Source organism: Nipponia nippon, unplaced genomic scaffold (genome assembly GCF_047370975.1).
Source record: "Nipponia nippon isolate SJK-2023a ecotype South Korea unplaced genomic scaffold, ASM4737097v1 scaffold_5, whole genome shotgun sequence".
Classification (NCBI taxonomy): Eukaryota; Metazoa; Chordata; class Aves; order Pelecaniformes; family Threskiornithidae; genus Nipponia; species Nipponia nippon.
Window position 1 is genome coordinate 76,987,837 of NW_028262369.1, and position 13,121 is coordinate 77,000,957.

A 13,121-nucleotide genomic window follows, 5' to 3' on the forward strand; every position below is an offset into this window, starting at 1 on the left:
TCACTACAGGCCGGCTTTGTGTGATCTTCTGCCACAGTCTCATGTAACTTCTCTCTAGACCCAGCTATGCTGATGCAAAAGCAAGCAGCACAAGTATCAAAAACAGTCTTCAGCACTGTCAGCCTGCAATCAAGGCCCCCCAGGTAATTCACTGCTCCAGCACAGAGCTCCAGAGAGAAGTTACTTGAAAGTTTGTTTGGAGGGGGCGGGGGGGGGAAATATATATACATATATATAGTGACAGGCACCTGACTTCGACTTGGGTCTGAAATGATATCATCCTTCTCAGCTCAAGATGCAGGCATCTAGTTTAAAAAAATGTAGAAAAAAAAAGAAGGGTAAGCACATAGCACACGTGCTTAAAGTCTGTATCTGGCCTGAACTCAGCACCTACATACTTCTACCATCACAAGTTAGTCATCAGGTACCAAACAATTCAATCCAAGCAGCACGAATATCACAGCGAGCCTGGTTCAGGGACACAGGGCTGGGGAGAGAAAGATGTCCTAGTCCTGCTGCTCCCCCAGGCATCATGGGAACAACCAACTCCTTTACTTCACAACAAGTTTACCTGAAAGGTGGTAAAAATCAAAGTACAGCTCTAATGGGCTTTTTAAAAACAGTTAAGAGGCAAAAATTCTAACCCAGAAAATGTTTATTTTCAAAATAAAAACACTTTTGTACAGAACATTGTATATCTGGGTAAATCTAAATACAGCAGTCTCCATGATATGACGCAAGGGTTTGCTTTCAGCACAGTCCTTTCACACTCCAGCAATCAGAAGGCAAGCCCAGCAACTGGGGGCGGGGGGGAAATCGCTCTTATCTGTCAGAACATGTATTTCTAGAATTCCTTCTTCACAAAATGTACCTAGAGGGTAGAGTACTGTCCACCTCAGATTGCACAGCTATTCACACTATAAAAACAGAGAAAGAGAGGACAGGAGATTTTCAATAGGACAGATGATTTATGAAACAGAACTGCAAGTCTGATACATAAATCTCTTTTGTTTCTAAATTCCTCTCTCCTGCCCTCCCACACACACTGATGTAATTCCCAGAAAGGTATAAACTGTGAATCGTTAGGTATATATACAGTGCAAATACTGTGCAAGCAGAGAAGTCTATACCCATATTTTGTTCTAGTGCTCAATAAAAGCAAGCTGATTCTTCTACTATTCAACTGTACATTATTTATAACATTGCATTCTAAACCTTATACGAAGCTTATACAGTAGTTTCCATAACCAAACTAAGCATATTTATACACTTTGTGGTTCTCCGGATGCAATTTTCACAGCACCTTCTTTTCTACAGCACTGAGTACACAAGACCCCATCCACACAGCACAATAGAATTCTTCAGCTCCATCTTGGCTGTACTCATGCTTCATTAACAACATCATGCAAAATATCCTTCTACAATCCTGCAGAGCCAGATACAGAAATATGACTGGACTGTTAAGGAGGAGACCACAGCACTAACCACATTTTAAGTGCTCACAAACTGTATGCAACCCATTACATCTCCCTTTTTATTTATTTTTAAAAGCCTTTTTGATGAGGCAATCTTTCTTTCTCATCTGTTACTACAACCAGGGTGTCTCTTGAGAACATTACCTATTTATGTTTATGCTGCTCCATGCAACTGCAAGAATAACTCACTTTACACTGGCCTGTAGCTTAGAAAGTCCTTGCTTTTTAATTTTTTTCAGAGGTAAAAAAATTCAGGCTTCTGATTCCAGTGATTGTTTGTCATTGCCCCTTTTCCTGATAATGAAATTCAACAAGTTACCATCTTTCATCCACTTGTAGCTGGCCAACAGCCACACGAACCACTACCCCTCTGTTTAACCAAGCCCCGGTCTGGAGGCATCCCTCTTCACCAGGACCAGTGCTGATTCTGCAAAGAAGCAGTTGTGCAGTTGCAGCAGGAGCAGGGAGAAGAGAACCCACAAAACCAGGAATTTAACAAAGGGTACATTCTGTTTTAGACAGAGTGGTCACTCCACAATGTATACCAGTATGTTCATATCACTGTCCTCGCTAGGCAATGCTAGTGCTGGTGCTGTGGAAGCTTTCAGCAGTGGCCTCCTCTCATCTGAGCAAAAATACAAAGTGCCACCCCCAACTGCTTCTGCTGCATTTTTTAAGTCACTCGGAGAATCTCCTTTAAAATGGCCAATGTACACTTTGAGTACTCTATAAAACCAAATATTAGTGCTTGGAGACTGCTCAGCTGCAACTTTTAGGGCTTCCTTTTTTAACTTAAGAATGCATCGTTGTTTTAGAGAATTCTTAGCTTCTGTTTGATCATTTATGTTCAGTAAGAGTCTGTATTGCAGCAGAAGTTGGCCTGGAGTTAAGCACATACCTTTCACTGTTTGGTTCTGTGGGGAACGGTGCCCTGAATTTTCAGAACATCTGAATCTTTTTGTGATCAACTTCAAAACATAAATAAACCTGCAGCACAGATCACTGAGTGAATAAAACTCTAATGGCTTAAAGCCCCATCTCCTTTCAGGAAAAAAGTTATTGGCATAAAAGCAAGGACTGATGCTATCTGATTTGCAAAGTCATTTAAAAAGAAAACAATGGCCTGTGGGCAAAGACCTTCATTAAACAGTTTTCCCAAGTATGATTTGCACTGAGATAAGTGAAAGTTCTTTATCCTTTTTTACCCAAAAGGGGAGGGAAGGAAGGCACTGGCTTTGTAATCTCATTTGATTAAACAATTCACTGTAGGCAATAATATGACATTGGTGAAAGAGTACGTAATTTAAAGGCAGTCACAGCTTCAGTCTTCCATTCCAAGTTCTTGTTTCAGACTGAAAGACAAGTAGAAACATGAGTTAGCTTGTAGCAAAACACTGTTTGGAAACTCTTTAGACAAATTAGTGGAAGGCCCGACAATAAACACAGCTGAAGTTAAGAGCCAAAAGAGAGAGTAGATATACCACTTGTTTTGGGTAAGAATCAACATGTCAAAAATCATACGGCAAAATCTCAGATTCTGAAGGCAACACAGACTGATCTTGAGATTTACCTGACAAATTGGGATGTGGAGGGCTCTCCTCTCCCAATTCTGAGCTGCTTATCCCACTTAGAGCAGAGCCACGCCACTGACACAATGGCATACGTACCTTTTCAAGTAGGCATGGACATTGTCATAGCCATGGTACTTGGCCAGATAGACCAGGACACCTGTAGCACATCGGCCATCTCGCTGTCTGCAGAAGCTACAGTTGCAGATTCCACGACATGGTGGGCACGTCCAGGTCTAGACAAAAGACAGACAACAAGCCTTTTTAACTGAACTGGAATGCCAGACATGATTCACACCCGCAACTTGACAGAGGGCCCTGCTCTGCACAGTTCTGCAGTGAACATCAGTGCTGCAGAAGTTGTCTAAACCAGTACAAGTGTATAAATTCTTCAGTTTGCAAGGGATTAAACTCTCCTTTGCCTGCCTTGCACATAACCACAGGAAGCACTCCACTCTGCTCAACTCCTGCACCACTTCAACAGCCCACAACAGCAGCAGCACTTTGCCCACAATACAGTTCCTTTCCATGGGGCATTAAGCAGTAATGCAAGGCAAAGAACAACACTATTCTGATGTTCAAACAAACATTATTCTGATGTTCAAACACAAGAATATTTTGGCAGCTGCTCTGCTCTCATAATTTACTCCGGCAAACGGAGCTACAGAAGTAGTAACTACAACAAGTTCTACACAACACAAGGTTCTGTGATTCAGTTTGAATCAAACCAGAACTGCATTATGTACTACAGCACTGTAAGCAGTGCCCCTGCTAAAACTTTCATTATGAGTAACCAATGCGCCTCTCTGCTCAAGTTAAGCACAATAAAGCCAGTATTCAAAATTGTCTTACCGGATCCAGCAACGCTGTTCTGACATCTTCCCCATACCTATTGCGGAGGCACGGCCCACAGAATTGGCCTCGTACTCCTATGCAATCAGGGTTACGACAATTTGTCTTGGTGTCTATGGTTTTTTGGCGACACTGATGACAGGTGGATCCCTAGAACAGAGGGAAAGTAGTTTAGGAAACGAGACATTAAAGACAGTTCTTTAGTTAGGGGAATAAAGCATTTAACAAACAATCACTTCGGCAGCTAGCAGTGCTTATCCTGAAACAGAAAGCCATCTTGCAAGTTTGAATCAAGACTGTTTTAACATTGCATCTTCAGTGACTGTTAATCATTTTCCTTGGCTGGTATTGCCTAGGTACTACAGTTGTTCCGGGGTGAAAGCAAGCTAACTGGCTTGGTAAAGGCCATTCTATACATTCAGGGAGAGATAAGAGATGACGCTTCAAGATCTCAGGCATACTTCTCCCAAAAATCACATCCTTCCTCTCAGTGAAAGGGAGTCTGCTCTATTTGATGCTAAACCACAAGCAGGGAATAACAAGAAAATTATTTCACAAAGTATGCATTTTACAAAGTTGGAATATACTTACTATGGCCCTGTTATATACTTTCTCTCTTGCAGATCCACAAATATTATTCAGCTCTTCCGCTGTTATCTCCTCAACTGGGCGCACAATGTGTGGAAAAGCCATGGCACCACGGTGACCCCTCCTGGGAGCTCGGGCTTCATGCTGAATAGTGAAGACACAATACTTTTAGTATTGCTTTCAGCAAAAAGTCTACATAAACAAGGTGGGGATCTTCAAAGCAATGCCAAAGTCTCAAATACCCATCATATATTTAAACAAGAGATATAGATCTTTGCAAAGACATATGATATGGATACAGCTTTAGCACCTTCACTTGATCTGTCACCTTCAGGGTGCAGAAATGCTACTGGATCTTGCTTAATTCCTGCTGGAGTACAAGAGGAAGTGATTTTTCAGGGATAAGGCAGGGAGAAATGGAGAACACATACAACATGCTATTTTCTGTACTTCTTCCCAGGCCATGGCATACTCATAATGTTGATCAACTCAGTATGAATTGCTATTTTCTTGAAGGGATACAAAACCACCTTCATGATCAACCTGCAAGAGGAGAACTAGAACCTCAACATACCTCCAGGTATTCATCATCAGACATCTTTCTTCTTCTCACTAAGATGTACCGGTCATCATCTTCCTCTTCTGGTAAAGGAGTAGGAGGACCTTCAATCAGGGACCTCGATCTTGTGTGAGGCCGAGAACTTCGGTCTGGGTTCCTCCTCAAAGCACTTCTGGGCAACGAACGCCTTGGAAGCCGCTTTGGTCCCTGGTAAAGTTGAAAAGCCCCTAATGAAACAGGCCAAAACCCAGACAGCTCCTATCCCTACTATGAATTCCTCCCTCGAAAGACATGTTTTCCTTCTGCCTTTCCCAAAGATGGGAGTCTCCCCCTGTCCCAAATCAGAAAACACAAGGTAAAAACATCCTAGGCAAATTCATCTTGGGCATTCTGGTAGCTGCAGAGAAATAGTCCAAAGCACTTTTGTGTCCATACAGGTGTAAGATCCAATAATTCCCCCACGCAGCAGCAGAACCCGTGTCAATGAGGAGTTGTGACTTTTAGTGTTGTTCCCATCTTCACAGGGCTTACAGGTATATTAGCAGTGAAATTCATTACCCTGCCAATTCACAACCCAACCTTCTTTAAGGACCTAGTTAGGCCAAGCGTCAGGGTTTTTTTCCAAGGCTCCAAACTTGCAGAATATTCAGGCTTGAGCTTCAAAGTCTGAGCTGCCCCCCTTATCTCCAGCCTTTGTATAAATACATATTTACACAGCACCTCGTTTAGTTTTATTGGCCTGCAGAGACACCCAACCTTTATGAATTAATCTGTTCTGCTTTATACAGTGGCAAATCAAAAGAGAACTGCACAATGAGAATGCTTGTTTTAGGAAGCAATAAAATTCTGAACTGGACTTTGATTTACATGGTTTATTACGTTTTTTAATTGAGAGTCCTGTTTTGTAATGTCAGGATTGGACTTTCAGAAATCTGAAGGCAAATAATAGTAAGTTTATACTTACATGACTGACAGTTGGCAATGATTTTCTCCCACCAAAGATACCAGAAACATTTTGCAACTCAGCCATTAGTTTTGCAAGCTAACAAGGGAAAGAAAAAGGAAGCAGAGCCTTAAAAGGGTGTTTATGTGCCATTACAGACTATTAGATTAGGGCAATTGGCTAGAAGTACAGCTACTTACAGGAAATGCAGTCACTCTTCAATTTTTTGCCTTATTTATGTTCTAGTGACTGCAAGTAATTTGAAAATGCCCAAACTTAGTATGTTGAAGCCTTATTCTTTAGGCTTGCACCCTATGGATTTTTACTGAAGTACTTAGGCTATGGATTTTCACATTCCAGTGGACATAAAGTATCGGCTTTAAATATTAAGAATGTAAATTCCTCTTAATGCATTCACATCATTCCCAGTAAGAGTTAATTTGAACAACCAAAGAGGTCCCCTAAGAGTCAAGTGGTGGGGGGAGAAGAAGGGGAAGAAGCAGAAGGCGATCCAGGGAAACATTGAGTACTTGCCATTGCTTTGTTTTCCTTTATGTTTAAAGCTCTTTTTTCTAAAAACATGGCACCCTTTTCTTCAGAGTCAGAGTCTGAATCTGGAGCAGGCATCAGCTTTTCAGGAAGAGGTTCCATCTCACCCTTCCTCCTCTCCGATCTTCGAGGTGGAAACTTCAGGGCCACTTTTAGAGGAACAGGGCATTTCTGCCTTCTCTGAGCTACCTCACTGTCAGCGCTTGTATCATTCTCCTCGGAATCCGATTCCAATTTCTGTTAACAAACCAGAATGGAAGCATATAAATCCAAGTGAGTTGCTCTGCAATTAAATACAGTTAGACAATATTTTGTTTGGGGGTGGTTAAAGAGGCTATCTGGCTGAAATGTAGATGTTTAAATCTCCAGTCCTAGTACTCTAGTATATTTTAAGGGGAGGCTGGGGGAAAGAGGGCAGGAGGAGAGGGCGGCGTGGGGATAAAAAACTCTCAGGGACAACCACACTACCGCCACAACAAATCAGAAAAAGGAGCTTGCTTTCAGTTGCAGCAGTCTTAGCTGTCACTTGCAGGTCTAATAGCAAAGATAGTTTGTGTGTGAGTGTGAAAAAGAGAATTGCCTTCAAAGGGCTCAATTTTGCAACATACTGTATTTGGCTATGAAAAAAGCCACGACACAGTTCTCAGCACAGTGTCAAACCCAAGTTTGTAAACTGTCAAGAATAGTCATCTCACAGCATCAACGATATCAAGTGAAAACTTCCTTCTAGAGCCAGTCACTGAAATAATTATGAATAAAATCCCAATATTTTCTTATCTTTGAATTCTGATGCCTTGCTTACAACTTTTGCAAGAACCAAGGGTTCAGTGAAGACAGAAATTAATTTCTTTGGTTAAAAGGCCATTTTGCAATAGGCTTTGACTTTTAGGTTTAGACTCAATAAGACAGTCTTATTTTGGCAATATGTAACAACAGGCTTCCTGCTTCATATGCATAGACCATCAGTTTCAAATGGCAATCCCTATTTGCACAGGGTTTTTATTAAACCAGGTACATGGTTCTGGTTGCTCATTATGTGTAGTTACTGACTCCTTTTTCTTATATATCTATTCCAGCTTTGTCTCCTACTTATTCCCTTTCCTGCTGTGTATTATTTAACTCAGACATGTCCTCTTCCAATCAGACTTCTTCTTTTCTAGTCATTCCTCAGCATGTTAAGTTACAACAAACCTATTTTAAGCCAAACATGGTAGTACTTGTGTCTTCTCTACTAAATACCAACTGTTGGTCTTTTTAAGCAATAAAACTGCTCTTGCACTGATGTCAAGGAAAAGCAGGAAGGTAGATTTCACCACCTATCGCTATTTCTCTACCACTAAAGAAGTACAGCGTTTCCTGTTACACAGTCAGAGCGCAGGTTAGAGTCTAATACAGTAACATCCAGCAAGGACAGTTTTAGGAGGTATTATATTTCAAAATCCATATGGCAGATTTTATTCTGAACTTGCAAAGCTCAGGAGCTCAGGGGCTTTTTTTATGGAAACAAAGAGAAAATGAGATTATGGCTACTTAGACTGTACATTAAGTAAAAAAAAAAATGATGCGTCTTTCTGACAACATTTGACTTCCATGCTGAAGCTGCCGTTATTTTTCAATTAAGAATGTGTAAGAATTTAAATTTAAAAATTGCAAACTAAAATCAACTGCCTTACCAATGCATCTTGAATCTCATTTTCTGAAAAGCCACAGAAGGATTCATCATCAGAGGCTTCGTGAAAAATTTTTGCCAGTTCTTCTCTATTACCCGACCTAAACTTGCGTTTCTATGAACAATAAAATATCCTTTAATTGAAGTTGTACAGAAAGTGATTCACATTTACAAGTGTAGTATAAGCAAATAGCTTTTTTAATAAAGAAAAAAAAATAGTTAAGGCATTTAACAAGGTTTCAGAACCGCGGTTGAAAATTATCAGGCATGTTAGGTTAGGTGACATTTCAAAGGCTAAAATAAATAGCTAATCTGTTTCCAATGATTACCACCTAGAAGCACAAGTGAAGAGTGAAATGAAATCACAGCATATAGCATAGATTTATAACTACTATACAAAAACATAAGCAGAGCAAGTAGTTTTAATCGTGCCCAAAACATTTACTAGCTTTACATTTTTGCAAGCTTTACAAGCACTGCACACTCAGTTTTATTTGTTCTTGTACTGTACTTACCGTGTTTGCAAAATTATCAGAACCAAAACTGTCACAACTGTCATCAGAGGATGAGGATGTTTCCATGGGAATCAGTTTCGTATTTCGGAATACTGTTAAGTTTTTCCTTCCTGAACAAGCTCGGCGCTGCAAAAGGACAATAGCAACATCGTTAATAAGAGAGACCTACTGTAGCATACTAGCTTTTGAGAACATCCTTAAATTGAAGTTTAGGAGGTTTGAACGCTTTAGGATGTTTAACAGTCCTGAATACAAGTCAGCAGAATTATCATCAGCTTTGAAATAATTCCCAAAGTTAGAAATGGGAATAGTTTCTGCTCTGATACACCTTCTGGTCATTGTTATAGATGAGTTTTGTTCCATATTTACAAATACTTGTTTTATGCAAACAGCCAAGTGGAAGTGTACACAAACATCATATCCTTCCCCGCTCGTTATAAATAATGCTGGGAAAAAGTAAAAGTACACAAATAGTACCTAGAAATCTGCTTTATTAATTACTTTTAGTTTGAGGCAAACACTAAATACACTGCAGCTGTTAAGGAAGGGACTAAGGATCCTACCCACAGAAAAGAGGAGCTTTGAAGCAACTGTTCTAGACACAACAGCTTGCTGTTTTGTTAATTTTATTACCAGGCTGAAATAAATCTTTTGATGGGCTTCAGGTTTTCATTTCCCAGGGGACGCTTCTACTGGCAACGACCCCTCTTACCCGCCCAGGGCGGCGGCGGTGACCCGAAGGCCAAGCCTGCTGCACCCACACTTAGGAGCTGCCCAGGTCGAGCGCTCTGACCACCGCCCGCTGGCAGGCCCCGCCGACTGGGCCAAATACTTCATAGAGGCGGTTTAAACAGTAACGAGCCAGAGCCATCTGAAGACCTCCGCCCTGTCCCCAGCACCGATCAGCACACCGCTTTTGGCCGGAGCCGCACGGCAGCACCCCCGAGGCTTGCCCACGCTTCACCGTTTTCCGGGTGTTTAAGAACAAAAAAACCGCCCGGCCGTGGCACGGCCGCGGCCCCCGGCACAGGAAGGGCCGCTTCTGGCGTCGCCTGCCGCGGCCGAGGGGCGCGGGCGGAGCAGCTCTGCCGCGGCAGGCCGGGCCGCGCCGGCGGGCCCCGTGCCGCTGTGAAGCCCAGGCCGGAAGACCCGCGACGGCCATCGGCAGGCAAACCCGCCTTCCCCGCTGGGGCGCGGCCGCCGGCACGGCCCCGCACGCCGGGCAGCTCCTCTGCCCGCCTCCCACTCCGGTGGTGCCGCCCCCACACACACGCCGCGGGGCCGCCCGCCCCGGGGCCCCACGGCGGCCCCCTCCACCCCGCTCCCCCGAGCTCCAGGCCCGCAGAGCGGGGCCGCCTCCCCCGCGCCGTGAGGCACCTCCGCCGCAGCAGCCCTCGCGCGCCACCGCCCAACGGCCGCCCTCGCGCCCCCGCCCGTAGCGGCGGCCGGGGCAGCAGCGAGGCGGGAGGCAGGAGGCGGGGGCGCTGGGAGGCCGGGCCGGCTGCCCCCCGCCACAGCCACCCGCACCCCGCCGAGCGCGGCGCCGAAGCTGGGCCCCCCCATCCCAGCCCAAAGACTCGCCCTGCCCGACCCCACCAGCCTCCCCACAGCCCGGCTTGCCCCGGCCGTGAGACCCCGCAGAGCCTCCGGGCACGCCCGCAAGCACCACAGCCCCCTCGCCGCCAGCAGCCGCCGCGGCGACCCGCAGGCGGGCAGTCCCCCGCGGCGGGCAGCGCTCACCTGCGGGCGCGGCGGACCCATGCTGGCGGCGGCGGAGCGAGCACCGGGGAACTGAAGATTCGCGCCAAAGCGGCTGGGACCGCGGGGGGCGGGGCCCGGCGGCGCCTTTCCCGCGTTGGCGTCCGCGTCCTGGCAGATGCAGCTGACACCCTCTGGGGATCGGGCACTCGGCCTGCCCGCCCCGCGCCCGCCCGCCCACCCCTGCTGGGGAGCTGGAGAGCTCTCCCGGGACGGCCGCGGAGGGGGTAGTGCGGGGACTCCTTTTTTTTTTTTTTTTCTATTGGCGGTGCGGGGTTTGAGGAGCTGCAAGGGCCTGGCCCTGTGGCGCGAAAAGCGCCCGGTCGGAACGCTGCGGGACTCGCGTGCCAGAGGGGAGGGGCCCGGCCGGGGGAGCCGCGTGCTCCCCGAGTCTCTCTTTTTCAAATTTTATGTGTCAGACCTGGATTTGTCTCCACCACTCGGGGGTGAAACCCCCGAACCTGCCAGTTTTCAGGGGCAGAGGGGGCTTCTCCACGAAAGGCGGGCGGGGGCCTGCGCCCCCGGGCACCCTGCGCCCCTGGGGCCCCGCGCTCCGCAGCGCCTGCCCGGCCGGGCAGTGAAAGTGCACTTGACTGGAAAACCCGCAGGCTGCCCTGTGCTGCCGCCGTACCTGCAGCGGGATTTGCCGCCGCGCCACGAGGGAGCGAGAGCGGGGGTGATGCCCGTTGCCGCCCCTCCCGTGGGAGTACAGCAGCGCGACAGGATTTTACAAAGTCGGCTGCGTTGCTCTTTGCAAACAAAATATTACTTGAAGACAGGCCAGAAGAAAATAGATCATCAGTCATTGTAAACCATTTTACGTAATGTTTGTAATACCGCATTAAATCAAATACAGCCGTTAAACCCAGCAAAATAGCGGCTGCGTGACCAGTATTTGGCAGCAATAGTAATGGGAGAAGCCCTGAAGAAGCTGCATGGGATTTGTGGCCCCTGTGTTTGCTATACTCCTGCGTTTATCCTGAGGTTTGAGCAGGGCTCAATACCAGTGCAACTGTAGCTGCTCAGCATTTCCAGGTGCCTTCCCAACAGCAGGCGAGTCCCCGTTGCAATCGGCCTGAGGGAAGGAGGCCCCGTGCACGTGCAGCCCGCGCGCAAAGCCGCACCGGTGTAAAGCAAACCAGGAATCATCTCTAAGCCAAAGCCTGTAAATAGGCGACAGCACAATAGAGTACAAGAGCCCTCACGGAGGTTTTCTATTTTCTGTGGGCATTATTCTTCCTGCGCATGCTGCAATCTGCCATGTAAAAGAATCTCCATTTTAAATAAGCCCGTAATTACATACCTACCTGCACCGCTGGCTTCTCGGCACACGCACAAAAGCAGATGAACTAAACCCGGTTCTCCGGAGACCAGACCACATCTAAATCCGCATCACTGGAGGATTGCCACCCAGATGGTTTCCAACCAAGACAGCTCAGTTGGGAAAGGGGTTTGTTTCTTGAATTTTGATGTAGTTTTACTTCTTTCACAAAAAAAAAAATCTACAAATACTAGTTTACTTCCACGGAAGAAGAGATCCAGTTTCTCTACAGTAACAGCCCTTAACATCTTGAGTCATGATTATCTGGATTTTACTAGAAAAGTAGCCAACCTTCACAGCTTTTAAGAGCATCATATGAAATGTTATGGAGTACTGATGGGGCTAGCTGAATCCATACTTCAGACTGCAGTTAATTTTCCATTTAATGCTTAATGGAACAGCATTCTTCAAACAACATATGTAGTCGAATGGCTTTAAAATTAACAGGCCAGAGCAGGGACTTTGTGGGGAAACTGGACAGGACATTTTGTGAACTGTATTTTCAGCCTTTTTTTTTTAATATGTGAAAAAGAATTAATTTATTGAAAATTGTGTATGTCAGCTCAGATATTTTAAGGAGGACTGGGGAGAAGGGGGCAGGAAAGGGAGAAGAGAAATGGGAAGTATGTGAAGGGCAGGGGCTTCCCTTCCTGCGGTACAGTGCAGGGTACCGGGAAACAAAGATCTGTAACTCAGGAGATGGCGGTTGTGACCTGCGCCACCGTCATTTCCCTTGTTTTCATCTTCATGCCCTTTGCGCCCCTGTTCTACCCTGCAGGGCCCAGGTGTCCTCGGCGGATGGGCAGAACAAACTTACCACTGGCAGAAAAAGTTTCTTCGTGTTTGTCAAGACATAGGCAGCACCACTGTCCTACATCCAGCTATTTACAATAGCTGAGGACATGCAAAGCTGAACCCAGGTAAGCATTGCATTTTCAGCCACATTTAACTCAAATTAGGCTAATGTGAGTGGAAGAAAACATCCCTGCCTGTTTGGTCCCCCAGTCTAGGTCCTGCATGGCCTGTCCAGTGCTACCAGCCTCTCTGTCTCCCCTGCTGCCCAGCTGCGGGGTGAGCGCACCCCTCAGTGCTCACATGTCAGCAAAGATTATCTGAAGTATTTTATCAGGTGTTTCCAAGAACATAGTCTCTTAAATTCTCATCTTTCCTTGAAATGAGTTGCCAGTACACGGTAGCGGCCCTTGGAAGACCTGCTAAGGGAGTTGGCTGAAATTACAGAGGGACTTGTATTCGATTGAGCGTGCAATGCTTTCTGCATCCATCTAGGGGAATCGAAGTTGTTTACGTATTAGGAGCTTCAAGC

The 13,121-nt window shown here is 45.8% G+C and overlaps 1 protein-coding gene across 3 annotated transcripts; it reads right to left on the minus strand.

Annotated features, from left to right (window-relative positions):
- Window positions 1-665: 665 nt before the first annotated feature.
- Window positions 666-11,850, minus strand: CDCA7 (cell division cycle associated 7). 3 transcript variants are annotated; one of them, XM_087732288.1, is made up of 10 exons: window positions 11,784-11,850; window positions 8,719-8,844; window positions 8,208-8,318; window positions 6,520-6,771; window positions 6,007-6,084; window positions 5,058-5,249; window positions 4,487-4,627; window positions 3,896-4,045; window positions 3,143-3,279; window positions 666-2,827 (listed from the first exon to the last, which is right to left on the minus strand). In XM_087732288.1, exons 2-10 carry the CDS (start codon window positions 8,782-8,784, stop codon window positions 2,797-2,799), a joined length of 1,158 nt encoding a protein of 385 aa, XP_087588414.1. In that variant the 5' UTR covers window positions 8,785-8,844; window positions 11,784-11,850; the 3' UTR covers window positions 666-2,796. The 3 variants fall into 3 exon arrangements, with proteins under 3 accessions (XP_087588414.1, XP_087588412.1, XP_087588413.1); XM_087732286.1 differs by lacking the exon at window positions 11,784-11,850 and adding an exon at window positions 10,459-10,572; XM_087732287.1 differs by lacking the exon at window positions 11,784-11,850 and adding an exon at window positions 9,352-9,882.
- Between the last annotated feature and the right edge of the window lie 1,271 nt (window positions 11,851-13,121).

Coding starts and splice junctions, on each gene's coding strand:
- CDCA7 (XM_087732286.1), bottom strand. CDS start 10,479: ATGGGTCCGCCGCGCCCGCAG. Junction 6,085..6,519: donor TAAAGGAAAACAAAGCAATG/GCAAGTACTCAA, acceptor TTCCCTTGTTAG/CTTGCAAAACTAATGGCTGA. Junction 2,828..3,142: donor GTCCATGCCTACTTGAAAAG/GTACGTATGCCA, acceptor CTTGTCTTTCAG/TCTGAAACAAGAACTTGGAA.